Raw genomic sequence first — 22,345 nt, forward strand, 5'->3', positions numbered from 1 at the left:
ATAGGCACGAAGGGGATAATGGTTAAACTAATTTTGTCACATTGGAACACACAGGCAGGGTGCAACTGTGAAACGGGATCCCAGGTTTTAATATAGAGTAGGGGGAAGGGTTGAGTTTTGTCCCCTTCCATCTTTCTGTACTGTACTCACATTTTCACAGACTTCACTGCTGTTATAGTCTTTTTCCCCATAGGGTTTCTGAGCATTAGAACCACCTGTCACAGCCTCGGTCATGTGCTTCTGAAGCATTTGCCAGGGATAAAACCACCAAAGATATAGAAGATGAACACTGGAGGTTTACTTACTTTAATAAACTCCAGAGAGTTGTAAAGATGATATTTTTGTTCCATTCGTGAATGTGCACTTTTCTGGTTTAGTCTTTTAAGACTATTAAGCCGTACACTTTATACAAGCTTAAGGACACTTCACTAATTTACAACAAAGGTCAATCCATGACATATAAAGATAAAAAGTTGATGATGTATCTTCAGGACATTGGTTTCGGAGTAACTCCTGAGCCATTGGATCACATCAAATGATCCAGAAAAAAATCAAGACCTAAGCAAAAAACTCTTAAAATAAAATTAATTTTAATTGGTGAACTTTTGAAATTGCTCAATCAGATCGGCTAGAAAAAAAAGGTAGGCACAGGATTGCATAATATCATATGCTACCAACTAGATGAGGGCATTCAAACCATGCAAGTGTCATATATTCACATATTCTCTAAGGTCCAATAAATAAATCTTTGAAATGTTGCCATAGTCACAGATTGTATATGTAACGCTTTTACACAGTAGAGCTCACCAACTGGACACTGAGAACATTTTGGTACAGTACAAAGTGTCTTCATATCAAGGGACACGATGCCTACTCTTGAAAGTATTGTATGTCTTTCAAGGCAGATGATTAAGGAATGTAATTCATACAGAGTACTACACAAGTAAACATTTTTCTGAAATATTAAAAGTAGACATTTCAATTGCTATTTTAACTCATGCATTCAAAAGAACTTTAGAATGTCTTGATTCATTTTACTTAAAATTGTAGTTCTTTTTTCACAGTTTCCTTCAGAATATTGATAAAATTGCAATGTACCCTAAACAACAGTACAATTAAATGAATAACAAATATAGTTGATTGAAATGAGGAAATGAACCTTCAGCAGTGCCTCGAGTTTATTTCATAACTGAGCACAGAGGAACAGGCCACCGTGGGGGTGGGGACAGCTGTCTCCCCTTCTCGGGTGTTGTGATGTAGCTTCTTTCCTTTTAGAACCTGAAACCCCTATCAAGTAGTGCAGCTATCCAATGAAGTTCAAGCATGCAGGAGCGGGACAACCAATGGGCAGCAAACATTGAAGTATATAAACCAAGGTCTGACGTCTTGCAAAGTTGGGCAACCCCTACATTGGCTTGGTGAACAGGATCTGATCCCAAGGACTGTTACCTTTTCTCCCATACAGGTAAACTCAAGAGATTTTACAAGGGTGGTAATAAGGGGTACTTGATGAAACATGAAAAACTTCAGCAAAGAGGACATTTTCTATCGGAGCTTTCAGTTCGGTTGAACCTACGTCTTCCCCACTCAATTTAGCCACACTTTAATTGCGTTAATGATAGAATACCTGATACAAGCCTGGATTCTTGTGGTTTACCTTATTTTCTAGAATATAAAAAATGTTTTATATATTCAAAGCTGCTTCATTCATGCTAGATATGTAGAAAGACTGTCCTTGTCTGATCATTTTAATTGAGAGTTATAATGCATGGGAAAGCTAAGAGTGCAGTCTGAAGTAGATTTGTCATCTTTGGTAGGAGTTATCTCTGTGCGCTTGACACCTGCTTTGGTGCAAGGTCACGTCATGTGTGATAGGATTTACAGCTAATGAATTTTACACAAGACTATTTATAAGGCCTCAGACCTTGTTTTTTTTTCCTATGGAACTGTTTGCACAAAGCTGTTTATTACGCCTAAAAGAAACTTATTACACCTCAATGATTTAAATAATAATTATGGAACTAACTAAACTAACTAAGGGGCGAGTGTGAATGCTCCACCCCCTGCTGAAATTAGAGAGGTCAGTGTGCTGTTTGCTGTAAGTGACAGGAGTGAGTTTGGCAGCTATGCTAAAAATATCATCTGCTGTCTGATGCATATAAGCATGAAAGCTATGCAACAACCCCTCCGTGTAGAAATATGAGGTGCCACACAGACAGGGGAACATGTTCTGTTGCTAAGAGATTGAAGTTTTCCTGGGACAAAATATAGTATGTACTAACCTTGTCTGGCATCTTATTCTGGACACTATTGCTACTTATTCTTGACTAACAAAGATTGGTAGCCATAATAATAAGGGGTGCAGTTGGTTCCCCATCTTTCCTCAAAAGTTTAAGCTACACCATAAAGAACCTTGGTAGGCCTAGGACAATGTTACTGGTTGTCCAGTCTGACAATGGCCTTGCCAGAAAGACTTGCAGACATTTCTCTAGATCCTGTGCCAACTTGTCTTACTTTGTCTTTTGGTAGATTGCTGGAAAAGTGCAATCATGACTAAGAACTGCAACAACGATTATAAGATGAAGTTTGCTCTGGATGAGGAGTTTCCAGACCTCTCCCTGCACAACAACCACATGTCCAAGGTCCTCACCAAGGACATCTACAACAAGCTCAGGAGCAAGTCAACCCCCAGTGGATTCACACTTGATGACTGCATCCAGACTGGTGTGGACAACCCTGGTAAGCAGTACATTTAAGCAATTAACAGACAATTTTATCCAAAGTGACTCACACCCGTGAACAGTAGACATGACTGTGGGCTGGTAAATATCTGTTCAACAAAGGCAATCACCTCAGTCATGGTATTGAGAGTGGTGAGAGTGCTGAATATTCACTCTCCTCACCTTCAATCCCTGCTGGTGTCGAGACTTGAACCTGCAACCTTTGGTTCCCAAGTCCAACTCTCTAACCATTAGGCGTTAGAAGTCTTGTTTACAACCCCCCATACAAGCCAATCTCTTATGATAGCTCAAGCAATGATTTATAAAGTACTACCCTTTGTTTCCAATACAAGGTCACCCCTTCATCATGACTGTCGGCTGTGTGGCTGGTGATGAAGAGTCCTATGAAGCCTTCAAGGAGCTGTTCGACCCCGTCATTTCTGACCGTCACGGTGGCTACAAGCCCACCGACAAACATCTTACTGATCTGAACTGGGAGAACCTGAAGGTATGCTAAAGTTCTGTACAATGACATAGCTGTTTTGCTCTACACTGGCTGATGTTTACCTGTGCACAGGGTGGTGATGATCTTGACCCCAACTACGTTCTGAGCAGCCGTGTACGTACCGGCCGCAGCATCAAGGGATTTACCCTGCCTCCTCACAACAGCCGTGGTGAGCGCAGAGCTGTGGAGAAGCTGTCCATTGAGGGTAAGTATCAGCTTTATGTTGTCCCAATATCCACACAACATGCCAGATTAAACTGACATTCACTATGGTCCTCTGACAGCTCTGAACAGCCTGGATGGTGAGTTCAAGGGCAAGTACTACCCTCTGAAGGACATGACTGACAAGGAGCAGGAGCAGCTCATTGCTGACCACTTCCTGTTTGACAAGCCTGTGTCCCCCCTGCTGTTGGCTGCTGGCATGGCCCGTGACTGGCCTGACGGTAGAGGTATCTGGCACAATGACAACAAGACCTTCCTTGTGTGGGTGAACGAGGAGGATCACCTCCGTGTCATCTCCATGCAGAAGGGTGGCAACATGAAGGAGGTCTTCAAGAGGTTCTGCGTTGGCCTGCAGAAGGTAAATCCCCTTATTTACTACCAATTCAGTCAGTACTTTAAAATTTTTGGTCATTCAGTTGTAAAGTAAGCAACTAGAAGTTAAACAACTTGTTGCATATTGCAGATTGAGGATGTTTTCAAGAAGCACAACCACGGTTTCATGTGGAACGAGCATCTTGGTTTCATCTTGACCTGCCCCTCTAACTTGGGTACCGGTCTGCGCGGTGGTGTCCACGTCAAGCTGCCCAAACTCAGCACACATGCCAAATTCGAGGAGATCCTGACCAGACTGCGTCTTCAGAAGCGTGGCACAGGTGAGCTTGAATTTGTTGAAAGAAACTTTAGGTGTAATTGTTAAGTGTTAAACTGTGATCATTAGTTTGAGCAACTCTCCTTACCTCTCTTATCCAGGTGGTGTGGACACAGCCTCCGTCGGTGGTGTGTTCGACATCTCAAACGCTGACCGTCTGGGCTCCTCTGAGGTACAGCAGGTGCAGCTGGTGGTCGATGGTGTGAAACTCATGGTTGAAATGGAAAAGAAACTGGAGAAGGGCGAGTCCATCGATGACATGATCCCTGCCCAGAAGTAAACTGGCAAAAGTGTTTCTTTTTTTATTTGTTCATGCAGTCGTGCCATCATGACTTTTCCAAAAGACACTCCACCCTGCTCCCTTTTGTCCTGTTTTTCTCCTTCCTTTCTTTCCTGTCGTCTTCTTTTTCCAGCACTTTTTCTTCTTATCTTGCTGTTCCTCCTGTAACATCCTGGGATCAAACATCCACATAGCTAGAAACCCCTAGCTGTGTTGTATTCACCTAAACTTTTTTTTTGGTTGTACAAAGTTTAATAAACGGCCCCACGTAACAATCAATCTTTGTCTTAAGTCTATATATTCCTTTTTTGAACCTCTGGACAAATCTGTGAACACCACTTTTGTGGATTAATACATCTCGAATATTTCAAGCATGATTTGGTATTTCTTGTGATTATGAAGCCACATTATGCTTAATTGCATTGTAACATATATCAGTATATTTTGCAAATCATAAACAATACATTTGAACCTAAAACGCAAATTGCTGGTACAAAGGCACCTCAGTTAAAAAAGAGAAATAAATCAAAATACAAACTGTAAAGAAACACATTTTTAAATATTTAAACACAGACACAGAAATGCAAACAGATCCAGTGTATATTTACTCTAGAACTACCAAATGAGTATTATTTTGCATCATTCTATTTCGTAAAACACTAAAAACTAATTTTAAACCCCCCAAAAAATTATGCAACTATCTTTGTTTTCAAGAGTTCACATTTAGATGATGCTTGATGATGTTAGCGGGTTTAGCATGCTGTCCTGGGAGAGAACCCTGAGCTCAAAGACTGATGAGCCCAAGGCTCCTGCCTGGTCAATGAGCATGTAAGGGGGTACAAGATCAGGTAGTTCTCGAGAGCTCCCCCAATTCGTTCGGCCTATTCCTTGATTAACAGTGACAGCTCTATAGAAATAAACCACCAACCACACCAGTGCATACTCACGCAGAGAAGCTCAGTACTAAAGTGCTTGTGACTGTTACAATTATTTAATTCACTTATGTCTCATGTCTTTGGACTGTGGGAGGATACCGGAGTACTCGGGGGAAACCCACGCGAACACGGGGAGAACATGTAAACTCCGCACAGAAATGCCGACTGGCCCAGCTAGGACTTGAACTAGCGACCTTCTTTCTGTGAGGCAACAGTGCTAGCCACTGAGCCGCCTTTTTGCCCGATCCTGGATTAAACTAGAAAAGAGCAAGGAGAAGGGACAGATAGGGGGGGATCTTCCAAAACAAAAATAGGGAGTAAAGTTAGGCAGGATATTTATGCTTTGGAATGATCCGATTGGCTAGCCAATGATAAGTGATGGGGGACCAGCTGTGATTAATCATATCACATACTCTGGAAAATAATTTGTGAAACTTCACAAAAAGGTTAAAACAACCATTAAATTTTAAATCCCTGATGCAAACAATTTTAAATTCAGAATCAGAACACGCTATTTTAAAAAGGCACTTTAGCAGACTTTGAAAGTACTGACTCATCAGACATAATGCAACTAAATAAACAGACGCACAAATAACTGGATTTCAGACAAATGTTGTATTAATCATTCTTGCATTTTCTCACATTGCACAGCTCAGACATATTCCAATCTTGACGATGAGGACTTGCTATTTCAAATCGAAGATAAACAAAGTCAACAGTCTGTTTGCGGCCATTCAGCAGAGTGCACTTCTGGCAAAATAACAGAGGTTTCTCATCAGCGTACAACACGTACAAGAGCAACACAAAGAGCGTTGTGTCTCGACTTGGCTCAACGGGGATAAAATTGCACCATTTGAAGGGAGAACTGCTTTAAAACAGGTGGTGTTGCTCACTCAGCCCTAAAGTGCTACGATGTGACCATGTAAATATGATGAATCTAAAAACAAAGAGGCTCAGGAAAGCAGACATCACCTACTCAACCTGCACCACTGGCAAGTTTGATGGCTAAAACAAACAACCAACAAGGAAGATAATTAAAAAAAAGAATATGCTGAGAAATTGCTATCACTTTCAGCATTATCAGAGGCTCCGCATGTAGTCTACGATTGGAAATGGCGTTCACAGGTGTTTGTTTGTGAAAATGGTTATTTAAAGGATCAAATAAAACATCCTCCTCCCTGCCGGTGCAGCAGAAGAATTGAAATCAAAAATGAGTTAAATAGCAGCAGTTAAAAAGGAATGACAATGTATAGAGTGACCATGTGACAAAAAATGGGTGTTAAAAATAACATGGCTAAGATACCAGGTAATATCAGCGGTAAAACAGACCCGGTAAAAGGAGTTCCTTCAGCAGGGCTTTTGTGTGAGCAGATGCCCAGTTCTCAATGTGTGTGTGCCAGTCTTTGTAGGCTTAGAGGGAGCGGGGGTGTGAGCGGGGCTACTTTCACTAATCCCATCGTCCTGTCCTATGCTTTTGTCCCTGCCCTCCACCCCCTGTCGCCCTCAGAGTTCAAGTTCTTTGGACACTTTGGCGGCGATGTCCCGAAAGGCGAGCGGTGCCCCCCATAAGCGCTTAAATCGAACACCGCTGGTCTCGGTGGGGCCGTTGGGCAGCTGGCACACCTCCGCTTCGAAGGCAACACGGGAACCGGCGGCACCATGGGTGCAGGAGAGGAGGAAGGGCCCGGCTTGGTGGACCTGGCAACCGCAGCCCTGCGCCGCCTCCCGCAGAGCCAGAACCACCTCAGCCGGGTCCCGTGGGCTCCGCACTCTCACATCCCAGCCGCATCGGGGGGTCCGGGGCTCTGTCGCTTTTTGATACCCAGATAGATAGCGACTGTGGAGGGAGGAGGAAGTGAAATGGTGGAAAAAATGGAAGGTGGGCAATGATATGTGGTGGACATGGGTGGAGGGGGGGACAAGAGAGAAATATATTAGAAATATATACAATGCAAAAACATAAAGACTGACTAGACTGTGTAGACTAGTGGTCTGTCATTATATTTTAACTTCATGGATTAGTAAATAGAAATGAAACACTTTACAGTAAGGTTCAGATGGTCAACACTGAGTACTGCATTAGGTAACAAACTAAAAAGGATGAACTACTTTTAGGCCCAATCCCAATTCTACTCCTTAGCCAGTCCCCTTACCCCTACCCCTCATTTTGTGCATTCACATGAAGGAGTACGGGTGTCCCAATTCTCTTTATCTTGAAGGCATAGGGCTAAGGAAAAGGGCTAGATAGCCCTCAACACAGAGATTTTTCAGGACCACACTCGAAACCAAGGGGTACAAAAATCTCCCAGAATTCACCATCTACAACGGCAGCATGGAAGTTAGGAGATGCACAAATTAGTATTTTTTGTCATTATTAAGAATTTTTACAATAAACAAGCATATGTTTTAATACATTCATACCGGCATTCATGTTTTACTGTCATGCATTTTTTTAACAAATGTTAAAATAAAAAATGCTAAATTTCGCTATCTATAATTCATTATAATAACAACTGTATAGCATTCACACAACATTCTGTCACTTGATGACACTGGAATACCCTGTCAGAAAGGTCTGGTGACCGAGAATGACCTTTTTACACGGTCTGGTATAATGTTAATGTTGTTTTAGTGTCTTTACATAGATGAATATGGCCACTGTGTAAATACACAGTATGGTTACTTATCTTACTGCCAAATTATATCATTATCATAACATGATATAAGCCTTCAGTGATTTCCTGAAGATAAATACCAATAAATAACGCAACTGGAATGACTACAGCAGTCGCCACTGTCGATCTTATTTGTGCAGGTGCAGGTGTTGTAGTGGTGTCCTATTTCTTTGGGCTAAATTTTTAAGAAGGGGAAGGGGGTAGGGGTAGAAAAAAGAATTGGGATTGAGCCTTAATTGTCTAAACTAATGTTAAATGCAAAGTACTGTTTATATCAATAACGCATTTTTAATTTACAATCATTTAAAAACCTTCATATTAAATTACATTTCCTAATAATATAAACATATTTTAGATTATTAAATGCTTTAAATGTTCATTGTCATTTTATTAAAAATAATGCATTTGCTAATGTTAACCGAACCTTTTGGTAAAGTATTTCCAATAAAAGAAATAGTTTGAAAGAAGCATCCTAAAAATGTTTGAAAACTTTCTAACATACAATGGGAGAAAGCATTTTAAACTTAAAACCTGTTACCTTGCAGGAGAAACTGGAGTTCTTCCGGATAATAAAATCATTTTCAAAACCAGTTAAAAATTTGAGCATTATCTATATTGGATGGGAAAAATTCTACAACAAAAAGCTGTAGAACATTTTGCAAGGCCTAAATAAAATGTGAATGCAATTAATTTTCAAGGAGATTAAAAGTACACTACCGTTCAAACATTTGGGTCTGGTGAGATTCTTTTTTTTTAAGTCTTTTGTGCACACCAATGTTTACTTGATACAGTACAATTATTATATTGTGAAATATTAACTAGCTAAAACAAAAGGTTTCTATTTAAATGTATTTTGAAATGTAACAATGTGACAGCAAAGACTAATTTACAGCAGCTATTGTATTACTCCACTCTTCAGTTTCACATGATCGTACAAAAATTATTTTCATATGATGATTTGACACTCCAGAAATATTTTTGTTTATTATTATCATTGTTAAAATATGAAATCCAAACGAACAACATCCATTTTAAATTAAAATCTTTTGCAAATATTATGCACATTTTTACTGTCACTTTTTAAAAAAAAATCAATTTCCTTGTTGAATAAAAGGAATAATGTCTATTTATAAAAATCTCAGCAACCCCAAACTTTTGAATGGCAGTGTATAACAACACATAAACAGAGAAATAAAATATAATAAAGCAAAGTATATTTGGTACAGCGCTGTGTAAATGCTGAAACCAGTACAACCTGTGCAGCCATACATCGCCTGTCATGCATACTGTATGTCTCATACACATTACCTCTCAATGTAAATCTAAGGGTAAACTGCATTCCAAATAAATTCAACCTCTATCAGTAATATTAAGATTGGCTGGACACTAGTAGCACAGGAGAAAAAAAAACACGAAAAATCATTCAAGTTAAAAAAAACAAAACAAAACTGAAATGCCACTTTCAAATGCAATAGCAAACCACTGTCATTGAAGATTATACTGTGAATGTGGGTAAAATAAGGTAAAGGGAAGGACAAGTACTGATCTAAACAAACTGTACATTTAGCTACACTAGTTTTGATGCACATAGTATACAAACAATACACGGATCTATACAATTAACAAAAAGCAGTCACATTCTGATCTGCAATGGCACATGCTAAAAATTACCTGTGTTTTTTAGCCTGACTTTTTGTAGCTGTATCTGTAGCTAAGGAGAAGTAACAGACAGTTAAAATAATATGTGAGGAACAAGTTAATCTTTTTAGATGAATAAATTATTTAAGAATACGTTTTTTCCCTTTATCTAGATGAATTTTGTACTATCATTGGTGAATTTTCTTAATTTATTTGTCTTTCTCGATTGTGAGTTGCTTCCTTGTCTTCTATGGCAGCTATTTTGTTTTACTCAACTTATTTTTATGTTTTTTTTAAGAAGAAGAAGAAAAGGAGCCATATTTGTGTTTTAAAAACATGAAGAAAACACTCACCTTGTGACCGGAGATCTGCAGACTCTCTCAGGTTCGTCTGTGACCCTCAAGAAGAAGAAAAGGTTCATGTTAGGAATCAATCAGCCAATAGAGCAGCGATTAGCATTTTTTTTTATCCCGCCCTCCTCAAACAGCCAATCAAACGAGCTCACATCTAACACCACTATGGCAAGCCATTTTGACATTTAATCTATAACCCCTACTAGTTTGATTTTTCATGTAACTAGTGCTTATTTTTTAGATATTATCTTTTCCATTAAGTACTAGTACTTATTCATTAGATACGAACACTTAGATCATTAGATACTAGTGCCTATTCTTTAGTTACTAGTGCTTTTTAAAAATATACTAGTGCTTACTCATTAGACACTAATACTTTTTATAAGATACTAGAACTCATTCATTAAATACTAGAACCTATTAATTAGATACTAGTACTTATGTATTAAATACTACTACTTATTCATTAGATACTAGTACTTATTTATTAGATGCTAGTATCAATTTAATAGATACAATTTATTCATTGGGTACTAGTACTTATTAAATAGATACTAATTCTTATTTATTAGACACTAGTGCTTATTTTAATAGTGACTAGTAACTATTCTGTAGTAACAATTTTTTTTTCCACTGATTTCTATGGGATCTGTCATTGAGATATCAGCTATTCAGTTTTGACTAGTATGCATTCCAGCTGGGACTAGTACATGTTTTATGTACTAGTAGTTAATCATTAGGCACTAGTATTTATTAACTAGATACTAGTACCTAATTAATATATACTAGTACTTATGTATTAGATACTAGTACTTATTCATTATATGCTAGTATCTATTTAATAAATACTAGCACTTATTGGATAGATACTGGTACCAGTTCATTAGATGTTACAGTAACTATTAAAGAAACTAGTAGTTAATTATTAGTACTAGTATTTAATTATTAGACACTAGTATCTTTTATAATTATTACTAGTAACTATTCTTATTTTACAAGTCAGTTCTGCTTTTTTACTCGTCTTGTGTTATGACTAGTCCAAATGGAAGTGCAGTCAATTAAACATCTTACAAGTAAAATAAAGATTTTTTCTTGTAACATTTCAAACAAGTACTAGTATTTACTAAATGTGTACTAGTATCTTTTAAATAAGTTGTAGTATCTATTTCATAAGTACTAGTATCTAATTAATAAGCACTATATCTATTAAATTGATACTAGTATCTAATGAATAAGTACTAGTATTTAATGAATAAGTACTAGTATCTAATACATAAGTACTAGTATCCAATTAATAGAGAGGAGGAACTATGACGTCAATTTGTATGCAAACAAAAAAATGATAAAGCGAGTTATCATTTTAGCAGTTCCGGTTCCCTCGTTCCAAAGTCAATGGGAATTTTGAATGGGATTTCGGTTCAATCGTGGCAAACACAAACTCAAGATACTTTCACGTTTTATTCTGCGACATAAAACACATCAGTTACATCTCACTCTTGATCTTTTAAATTGGTTACGCTTCTTAAAACAACGGCTGCTATCAAGTTGCTAAACTGGACTACAGGCAGTGTCTGAGACATTATATGTCATCAAGCTGAGCTGGTCTGGTACGCAGCTCACTTGTGGTGGGCATTTGGATTTGTCTGTGATTTAAGTATTCATTCATTCATTCATTCATTCATTTTCTTTTTGGCTTAGTCCCTTTATTAATTCGGTGTCGCCACAGCGGAATGAACCGCCAACTTATCCAGCATATGTTTTACGCAGCGGATGCCCTTCCAGCCGCAATCCATCTCTGGGAAATTAAGTATTTTCATAAATAGTATTTTATAGTTTATATATTATATAGTTTTATAGTTAGTATTTTTTTAATTGGGAATTCATATTGTGTGTAGATAATGTCTTCACTTGTAAAGACTGTCAAGACATTAATTTGTTGATCATTTATTTTAGTTAAACAATATTATGGGGATACTGCTTACCAGTGCTGCCTGTCTGGTATCTAACAAATAAGCACTAGTAACATGAAAATAGATACTAGTATGGGTTATAGATTAAATATGAAAACGGCTTGCCATAACACCACAGCACTGTTACACTGACGTCAACTTCAGCATTCCACAAAAACAAAAACAAAAAAATTTCACCACTGACAACAAAAGAATTTGACAACAGTGATGGAATTTATAGAAGTTGGATTACGCATTTAGATTGTATCTTGCATTATTGAGACGTCACCCGTTGCTTCATGCCAGTGTAACACAAATTAAAGAAACATTTACAGTTGATAACACCATACAACATTTAATTGTGTAAGTGTAGTACCTCGTTTTTAAGTTTATTAATCTAGTATTCTACATGAGAGACATCACAAACATTAGTAATTATTAAACAAAGCAATTGCTAGTTGACCCGCATGAGGGCGCTACGGTTCAAGACTGCTTTTATGAGCGCTTGTGAAACTTTCCATTCACATGATGTAGCAAATGAGGTAGTTAGTGTATTCCCTCTTAAAGGGACAGTGTACTGTCCATTTCCTCAAACATTACAGTGAAAATGCTCTCGGTTATTTGCAAATAAAACATATTTGGACAGAAAAATCAAGTGCTTTAGCAGGTGAAGCGAATGAGCTTGGCCAGCGGTGAGTGAGATTTGGAATGAGAGGATCAAATGCATGTTACATAACTAATCTGGGTTTAAAAAGGAAAGAGGAAGCCCCTGCTGGACTCTGGTTTGTCTGAAATTAGGCTTTGTGATAAGGCATGACACAGATTCTTCTGTATTTTTTTAATAACTACAAATCTGAATAGAACGGCATTCCTCGAATCCAGCTAAGAGTCATATTCCTGTGAATGAGTAAAAGCAGTGAAAAATGCATGAAAAAGTGATACATGTATGGCGCCATGGTGTAAAAGAACCCTTGAGCAAACATAAATAAAGCACTTTTCGATACATAACAATAAATGATTGCAAAAATCGCTCTCCAAAGGGGACATATCTGTCAAAATTGTTCACCCTCATGTCTTTCCAAACATGTAGAATTCAATGCCTCATATCACAACCAATATATTTAGCATACAACTCAAATTGAGGCTGTCATGTTGCAGAAATAACAAATAAAGCAGTATAACATTGGTTCATATGACTTTTACACAAATAATCAGCTTTTTACTACAAAAGTTTTGATTTATATATGTTATGCTAAGACCTTAGAACATTTTTCATTCCTTCGGCACAAAAAGCGGAACGTTTTCATCAAATAATACCTTACTATATTGTAGTTCAAAACATACTTATTCAGGATGCTTGATTCTGGGAGTGTTTTTTTACATAAGGATTTTTAAAAGTGACTTTAATAATTGTAAGTTATGAAAAAAATATTACCCAGCTGTGATTAGGGGTGGGCAATATTGTACAAAAAAAAAATGTATAACAATAATACAAATTTTGTTGAAGTTTTATATTGATAACCTTGTTGTGAATAAATAAACATGACACAAAAACTGCTAGTTGGTGGCAAACTCCAGTCTCAGTGAGGATAAATTATGGGTAAATCAATGATTCAAATGATCAAAACCCCAATCAGTAGGAATGAAACACTTAAGTGCTACTCTGACTGTCTTTAAAGGTTTATAACATGTTGTTAAAAATCTTTTTCTCTATGAATGAGAGTATTTTTACTTTCAGGACCGACTGTTGTACTCTATTACATATGAGTCATATGACACTTATATGGAGTCTGACAGCTCTCAAAATATCCTACAAGTTCTACGTGTAACACAGGTCAGCTAGTAGGAGCTCTGCATGTAAAACATCACAGCCTAAAAGTGTGCACTATCAACTGACACTAGATGGTGTTTAATGTTCTCGTTAAAACAGCCACCTCCCATACTAGAGACACTCAGAGGGGGACGTGCAAAATTGGAGAGGTTACATTGTTACCATGACCTGCATGGGATTAAACTTTGTGTGAGCGTAACAGTAGTAGGAGCTTTCTGCTGCAACACTGGCTTATTGAACATACATGCCTCGGTGTACAGTACACTTTTGTAAAACCACACAAACACACTTAAACATATGTTTGACTGCAGTTTCTATGTAAAAAGAATGCTTTGAGGCAGCATGACATCAACTTCTTATGTTCCTTTTCACGCTAGTGATATTTAAAGGGACCCATTAATGACAAATAAAGGAATATTTTTGTCCAGTACTTTGCACAGCACTGCCTAAATGAAAACTACAAAACAACTTGATGTCTATGATTTGTAACCAGAAATGTCTGCCTCAATTTTCTATCTCTATATGAACAACCTTTCTGCTGTGGATTTGTTTGCTTGGAAGCTCATTTTATACAGTGTTGTACTCAGGATGCTCAGCTTCACAAAAGAGATAAAATCAATGCAAAACTATCTGGTCATAGTGCACTTTTCTCTTAAGTTGAGTTTAGGTCAGTGGTTTGCTAGTTGAGCTGCATGACAAGCCCCACTTGTACAAGAAGGATGTGTATGTGAAAACTACCATAAAACATAGCCTAAAATAACATATTTCAGATTCTCAAAAAATGTGGATATCGCTGTCTAGTGGATTTGCCATCTGAAATGTCAAACAAAATGTACCTGAAAAAATGTATTTTACATTTAGCAAAAATTGCAGACTGAGGCATGTTTTTCAAAAGAGCTTGGACTGGTGGTGCTAGTAAAAAAATTCATACATTCACTGAACAATTCACTTTACAAAATCCAGTTTGTAGATTCAAAACACAATTCATAAATACACAATCATAAATGTTTTCACCAAATGAATTGGATTTTGTGTATTTATGAATCCTGTTTTGAATTTACGAATTGTATTTGCGTATTTATGAATCGTGTTTCAATTTATGAATTGGATTTGTATTTATGAATTGTGTTTTGAATTTAAGAATTGGATTTGTGTATTTATGAATCGTGTTTCAATTTATGAATTAAATTTGTATTTATGAATTGTGTTTTGAATTTACGAATTGGATTTGCGTATTTATCAATCGTGTTTTGAATTTACAAATTGGATTTGCGTATTTATCAATTGTGTTTTGAATTTACAAATTGGATTTGTGTATTTATGAATCATGTTTTGAATTTACGAATTGGATTTGCGTATTTATGAGTCGTGTTTTGAATTGACGAATTGGATTCGCGTATTTATGAGTCGTGTTTTGAATTTACAAATTGGATTTGCGTATTTATGAGTCGTGTTTTGAATTTACAAATTGGATTTGCGTATTTATGAATCGTGTTTTGAATTGACGAATTGGATTCGCGTATTTATGAGTCGTGTTTTGAATTTACAAATTGGATTTGCGTATTTATGAATCATGTTTTGAATTTATGAATTTGGTTTGTGTGTTTATGAATTGTGTTTTGGATTTACGAATTTGATTTCTTTATAATTTAATCATGTTTTGGATTTATGAAATTAATTGTGTATTTATGAATCGTGTGTTGAATTTACGAATTGGATTTTGTAAGTGTCAATTGTGTTGTGAATGTATGAATTATATTTTGTAAATGTATTATTTTTGAGACTGATCTGGCTCCATTTGCAAAGGTATGGATTTTTTACAGAGTGAGTGTAATGGAGGACAACTAGTAATTACTATCCCGGCCTCAAGAGTTACATCAGCTACTGATGCTAGATCAACCTCAGTTCAAATACAGTACCACTTGGAGTACTGCTGTGGCTCATAACCCTAATTGAAGTAAGGTTTAGGAGATGAGTGTAACTGAAGATAACTAGTGGGAGCTGTTCTAGTAAAACCATAAACCATACTGCCCTAGCTATGCTAGAAAAACCTGCTCGGAGCGAAGCAAGTTCACCTGAAGAGGTTAAACACAGAAGGAAGAAACCCATACATGTTTGGAATGATGTGAGGATGAGAAATGGTGTCAATTCAGATAGTTTTTTACCTTTTTAAAGCAAATATGTCTAAAAGCTCAAGGAAGTGCTCTGACACCCAGCGCCAATGCAAGAGAGCATTGAAACTGTGAGTAATTCGACAGACTGAGAGATGGGAAAAGGCCACAAACAGGAAGAAAACTTACTAACTGTTTTTGATCCCTGTGGCAGAGTGCAGCCCGAGACTGACTTGTTTGAGCTCTGGCGCTTAGAGGGGTCAAGATTGACCCTAAGAGTTGATGAGGGGAAGGAAAAAGAGAGAAGGACAGTGTTGTAGACAGAAAGAAGGAAGGAAAACAGGGAGATCAAGAGAAAAATAAGATCGCAGCAAGGAAAAATAAAGCAAATAAACAAAACAGAAACACTGAGCACCCAATAACAGCCAAGACCAAGAGATAGAGGGACACGTGGAGGAGCAGGAGCCTAAAGCTGTCGGTTAATAACACAGGAGGCTTGAGGCAGAGTTAATACAAAGAGTACATACGAAAACTTTCGCAGAAAACGCACATTAAACATTAGATGTCACCCCTAGATAGGTGCTTTATCTAATCGGGAAGTTTCTTTTAAAAGCTGGAAGTGTTGCTCTAATCTAATAAAGAGCTTCTAGTTGCATATCCCTGCAAAAGTCGTCCTCTTTGGCTTTCGGCCCAGAGAGCCACATAAACAATATCACTAAGAATGCTGAAGAGCAAAGCGCCCCATCAGCTTTTCTACAAGCTACTGAACATCTCAATTACATTACAGGCTCCAAGCACTTGCATATCTAACTCTATTACCCCCTTAGACTCTACAGGACAATGGATTGGCTTTAGTGGTGGAGCCTGTGTCATTCTAATTGGTTCACATCAAAAGATGATAGTGGTAATGAGAACTATAACTGTAAAATTAAAAAAAAAACTTTTAAATTTGACAAAACATTATAGATTTCATCATATTATTTGTTGGCTGGGATGCTAATACGTTTAGCACTGTAGTTGCATAATAAATAAAATCATTATAGTTATTGTCTGTTGGTGTGGATGCTATTATAGTTATCTTTATAATTTGCATCCACTGGTGTGGATGTATTTATAGTTCTCTTTCTTTGGTTAATATATTAATTAGAATAGTATTATAGTTTATAGGTGAAAGCTGATACACATTCACTGGCCACTTTATTAGGTACACCTGTCCAACTGATTGCTAACGCAAATTTCTAATCAGCCAATCACATGACAGCAACTCATTTCATTTAGGAGTGTATTATGTAGACATGGTCAAGACGATCTGCTGCAGTTCAAAACCGAGCCTCAGAATGGGGAAGAAATGTGATTTAAGTGACTTTGAACGTGGCATGGTTGCTGGTGACAGATGGGCTGGTCTGAGTATTTCAGAAACAGCTGATCTACTGGGATTTTCATGCAGAAACATCTCTAGGTATTACAGAGAAAGGTCTGAAAAAGAGAAAATATCCAGTGAGCAGCAGTTCTGTGGGTGAAAATGCCTTGTTGATGCCAGAGGTCAGAGGAGAATGGCCAGACTGGTTCGAGCTGATAGAAAGGCAACAGTAACTCAAATAACCACTCGTTTCAAAAGAAGTATGCAGAAAAGCGTCTCTGAACGCACAACATGTCGAACCTTGAGGCGGATGGGCTACAGCGGCAGAAGACCACACCGGGTGCCACTCCTGTCAGCTAAGAACAGGAAATTGAGGCTACATTTTACACAGGCTCACTAAAACTGGACAATAGAATATTGGAAAACATTTTCTTGGTCTGAGCCTTGAGTCGATAGGTAGGGTCAGAATTTGGCATCAACAACGTGAAAGCATGGATTCATCCTGCCTTGTATCAACGGTTCAGGCTGGTGGTGGTGTAATGGTGTCAGGGATATTTTCTTGGTACACTTTGGGCCCATTAATACTTATTGAGCATTGTGTAAATGCCACAGCCTACTTAAGTATTGTTGCTGACCATGTCAATCCCTTTATGACCACAGTGTGCCCTTCTTCTGATGGCTACTTCCAGCAGAATAACGCACCATGTCATAAATCGTGAATCATCTCAGACTGGTTTCTTGAACATGACAATGAGTTCACTGTACTCTAATGGCCTCCACAGTCACCAGATATTAATCCAATAGAGCACCTTTGGGATGTGATGGAACGGGAGATTGGCATAATGGATGTGCAGCCGACAAATCTGCAGCAACTGCATGATGCTATCATGTCAATATGGACCAAAATCTCGGAGGAATATTTCCAGTACCATGTTGAATCTACGCTACAAAGAATTAAGGCAGTTCTAAAGGCAAAAAAGGGTCCAACCCGCTACTAGTAAGGCGTACCTAATAAAGTGGCCGGTGAGTGTAGTTATCATTGAAATCATCTTTACCTGTTGGAATAGATGTTAATATAGCTCACACTATAGTTATGTTTAATATTATTATTCCTGAATAATAATAATAATAATAATAATTCGTGAATATTGTTATTGTTATCTCTACAATTATCGTACTTTGTGTAAACATGCCATAAATATTCTTGTGCTAGCTCTAAAACTTAAAAGCTTTTGAAGACATGGAACTAGACTTACTTTGGGTCTATTTTACCTATAATCTTTGAAAGCTTATTCTCAGGCTTACATGATGAAACCGTCGCTTTCCTCTTACCTGCGGGTAAGTTTAGAGGTCAGCTTAGTGAACAGGTTTGTGGTGGCACGGCTACGGGAGTGTGGCAGAGGGCTGGCTTCATGGGAAAGGGTGGGTGAGGTGGGAGGTGCGTGGGTGGGAGGCCGGTGGTCCCGGAGCTGGCCCCCATGAAAGGTGCTGCGGATGGTGGAGCCCCTCGTCAGCCGAGAACGTTCAGATGAAGTGGAGCTGGAGGCCCCGGCACCAGAAATGCTGTGGGTGGACGGGGAAGCTGGAGGTAATCGATGTGACAAAGAGCTGAGGAAAGAGATCAGAAAACATGGAATGAAATTAAATTCTCTAAACCAAAGTTACACGCAATAACTTGCCTACATACATCCAGAACATGGATGGGCATGTTTGGTCCTGAAGAACCTGTTTGCTTAGAGTTAAAAATCAGCAAGACTGTGGCGCTCCAGGACTGAACTTGCCCACCCCTGCACCAGAAAAACAGTCCAACCATATCAACAGTATGACACATCAGCAACATGATTGCAATGCACTGTAACACCCCCAGCATATGTCAGCGAGATTTGCATGAGCAAACACTTCTGCCAGAAAATGTAGAATCTAGTTTTAAATACAGCTGCTTTGAGGGATAATCAGTGATGATGTATGTTCATTATTGCTGCTCATTTGCAGTCATTGTGGCCATAACTGGAGGCTACATTGGTGGCAGGACTTAATCCGTAAGACAGTGTCCAAGAATGAAACAGTAAGAGCTCTACAGCTATACGATTAGAGCGATATCAGATCTTGACGCTTGGTGAGGCAGCTCTGTGTGGATTTAGTTGAGCGTAAATGTGAGGCAGGATGCTGAGTCACTGAGGCATGAGCTCCCTTGTGTTCTTATTCCCATCTCAGAAACAGCCACTTAAGGCAAATTAAAACTAAACTCTTAGTGGAAATAAAGTCTGCACATGACTGCACATCTGAACAATGGAGACAGAGGAGACACAGAGAAAGAAGAAGACAAGAGAGAAATCGCTTCATTTTCCCTTTTCTGTTTATTAAACTAGTACAAACCCAAGGCAAAGGAGAGATAAAATGACAAATGACAGAGAGAGGAAGAGAGCAAATAATATGATAATGCAAACTTACTAAGGTGATTAACTTCTGAAATAGCAGCTGTAATGTTACTAGGGTGTTGCTATGCAGGTGTTATGCAGTTTTGTTCATGGCACAGTGTTGCCAAGGTTGCAGGTTCCCACATCATTGGGCTGATTTTGCAGGTTGTTTTGGCTACTTTCGTCACATGCTGTGACCACTAAAGTATTGATTTCTCGCAAATACAAAATGAAAACTGAATCACTTCTCGTTACAAATTATGTTGTTTGGTGTGCGAGAAGTCAGTCAGTACTTCAGCATCTATACTGTATCTATGTGTATCACAAAACATCAGACAAGATGTGGCAAACATTGGGGTGGAAAATTTGCTTTGACCTGGCATCTCTGTCTGGGTATTTCCTACTGTGTTGATATGCAGTTACTATAGTACTCTGGATGGAAACTAAGGTGTTGCTACGCAGTTACTATGTTTTTCTGGGTGGATTACCAGATACTGCCATGTTGTTCGCACAGGAAGTTTGGCAAGAGGAGAAATGGTCGTACCCAACTGAGCCTGGTTTCTCTCGAAATTTTATTTCTTACACTTTCTTCAATTGGTGAAGTTTGTTCCTCGCCAATGTCGCCACTGGCTTGCTTGGTTATGACTTGTGGAGCTGCACATCGATGGATTGCTCTTCAGTGTTTGCACTTTCAGCAGTGAAATTTTAACTGAACTTCAACTCTGAAAACTGGACTGACACTGTTTCAATTTACTAGAACTTCTATGTTAAAGGGCACCTATGGTGAAAAATCTACTTTTCAAGCTGTTCGAAGAGATATGTGTGCAGGTATTGTGTATAGACTGTCATATTGGGGTGATATAAACACACCCAGTGCTTTTTTTTTCAATTTAACAACATAAAAACGGTGGACCAATTGGAGCGGTTTTCAGATCGACCGCAACTTGAGGTAGGAGTGCAGTCCCCCCGCCCACCAAATTGATTGACAGCTACGTATTAACATGTCCCGGTAGTCACGTGTATAATCAAATCAACAAGACAGGACCTGCGCAAAGCAACCGAGAATAAAAGATCTGTTCAGTTTGCTAGGATCATCAATCATCATCAAAAGTGATCAAGAGTGAGTTTTACAAGTTTAAAATGTTTTAAAACAGAGCATGTGTGTAATGAATTACAGCCATTTACTTCAGCTTTACTTTATCACCACAGCCGCGTGTCAGAACAATTATATTTTGGACATTAAATCAGGTTTTTTTGTACATTAACATAACAGATATCCATACAGCAGTGGATATTAACCTGTATCCTGTCAAATTTGCGTGCAAAAAGAGTGCAAAGCTAGACGCACGTGCTGTCTGTCTGTGTGTGTGTGTCTGCGCTGTGTTTGTGTGTGTATATCTGTGTGTGTGCGTGAACTTTGTAATGACATTGCGTGTGACTCATCATAGCAACTCTATAACAAATACTCATTGGTAAAGTTCTTACTGTAGTATTTCTCACAAATGCTATGTGAGATCTGCTTCCTTTAAGTCTGTCTGTTGTCTGACGCAGCCGAGGGAGGAGATTAAGGCAAACAGAAAGGCACGTAGAAATGGTGGGCGGGGAGGACTAGCCTTAAAGGCGCAGTACAACAAAACCGCTACCTGATGCAAAACGGTATAGGATAGAATCTTATAGAAGGTTTAATAAAAAATCTGATGGGTGTTTTGAGCTGAAACTTTATAGACACATTCTGGAGATGCAAAAGACTTATCTTAAATCTGAAAAAAGGAGTAACCTAGGTGCCCTTTAACCTGCTTTCACACAACCTACATTGTAAAAGTGCTATAGAAATAAAGACGAACTGAACTGAATTGAATTGAATTGAAATGTTTTGGCTGGTATGTTATGCTATGGTCAACTAGTTGGTTATTTGCCATGTAGTTCTGGTGTTCTGAGTGGTTACTTGTGCATTGTTAGGCAATTTATATAGTTTTCTAGCTGGTTATGCAGATTTTGTGGTTACCACAGACTCCTTGAATGCTGTTTGAACCTAATATTAAACCTAATATAGAGAGCTGTGTTACAGCCAAGCAGAAACATTCTCTTTTTATGTGCAATAGAAATAGTGATTCTTCCCATAGCAACCAGCGCTTATAGTCTTCAGTTCAGACGAGTTCACGTCTCTGATGAGCAGCGCTTGACATCAGACCGCCTCTGTCCTCGCCATCTTGCTCAGTTCTGGCATAAATCTAACAGATCTCACTTGCTGCCTCAGTCTGCACACTGGCCTGGGGCCACTTCACTTAACGCTCTAAATAACCCTGCACTGATGGACAGTTAAAACACACACACACTTGGTCAGCCACTGTAGTCATTAAAAGCAGAAAATTATGGAGGTGGAGGAGTCTGACTGTACATTTGGTTGAGTGCATAGAGTGTATACCTGAGCTCCAAAAATTTGAGTGGTCCGCAGTTTTAAAAACTAAAATTCAGTTTTAAGAATTTTAAAGTGTAAAACTATATTATATGCAAAGTCTACAAGACTACATTATTTTAAAGTCAGTGAGGTTATAAAAATAATCTTATTCATGACTTCGAAAAATAAACAATTAATTTCACACTCTATCAATACTGCCCTGATTTTATTCAGTGTAACGTTTCGATTTCCTAAGATCAAAATGTTACATTTAATCAAATTAGGTCCACACACTATCAATT

At 38.2% G+C, this 22,345-nt stretch overlaps 2 protein-coding genes across 5 annotated transcripts in view; one reads left to right on the top strand and one right to left on the bottom strand.

Moving 5' to 3' along the window:
* Nucleotides 1-1,358: 1,358 nt before the first annotated feature.
* ckmb (creatine kinase, muscle b) lies at nt 1,359-4,655 on the top strand. Its single transcript, XM_056473080.1, has 7 exons — nt 1,359-1,465; nt 2,530-2,739; nt 3,074-3,228; nt 3,298-3,430; nt 3,510-3,805; nt 3,911-4,100; nt 4,198-4,655. Exons 2-7 carry the CDS (start codon nt 2,550-2,552, stop codon nt 4,374-4,376), a joined length of 1,143 nt encoding a protein of 380 aa, XP_056329055.1. The 5' UTR covers nt 1,359-1,465; nt 2,530-2,549; the 3' UTR covers nt 4,377-4,655.
* A 1,252-nt stretch (nt 4,656-5,907) lies between these two features.
* The window catches only part of mark4b (MAP/microtubule affinity-regulating kinase 4b), a 31,749-nt gene continuing 15,311 nt past the window's right edge, over nt 5,908-22,345 (bottom strand). Inside the window, exons 12-16 of one of the 4 annotated variants that reach the window (XM_056473075.1) lie at nt 18,561-18,836; nt 16,058-16,140; nt 9,978-10,022; nt 9,658-9,697; nt 5,908-7,148 (exon numbers count right to left, since the gene is read on the bottom strand). In XM_056473075.1, coding sequence (XP_056329050.1) covers nt 6,815-7,148; nt 9,658-9,697; nt 9,978-10,022; nt 16,058-16,140; nt 18,561-18,836 — 778 coding nt within the window. In that variant the 3' untranslated portion in view covers nt 5,908-6,814. The remainder of the gene's footprint in view (nt 7,149-9,657; nt 9,698-9,977; nt 10,023-16,057; nt 16,141-18,560; nt 18,837-22,345) is intronic. The other 3 variants (XM_056473077.1, XM_056473079.1, XM_056473078.1) reach the window with 3 other exon arrangements.

The sequence above is a fragment of the Danio aesculapii genome, chromosome 15 (genome assembly GCF_903798145.1).
Source record: "Danio aesculapii chromosome 15, fDanAes4.1, whole genome shotgun sequence".
Classification (NCBI taxonomy): Eukaryota; Metazoa; Chordata; class Actinopteri; order Cypriniformes; family Danionidae; genus Danio; species Danio aesculapii.

What these genes read in the sequence shown, in the direction of transcription:
- ckmb (XM_056473080.1), top strand. Translation starts at nt 2,550, where the DNA reads ATGACTAAGAACTGCAACAACGATTATAAGATGAAGTTTGCTCTGGAT. An exon ending in GACTGGTGTGGACAACCCTG is followed by an intron (nt 2,740 to 3,073) that starts GTAAGCAGTACA and finishes TTCCAATACAAG; the next exon opens with GTCACCCCTTCATCATGACT. An exon ending in GGAGAAGCTGTCCATTGAGG is followed by an intron (nt 3,431 to 3,509) that starts GTAAGTATCAGC and finishes GTCCTCTGACAG; the next exon opens with CTCTGAACAGCCTGGATGGT.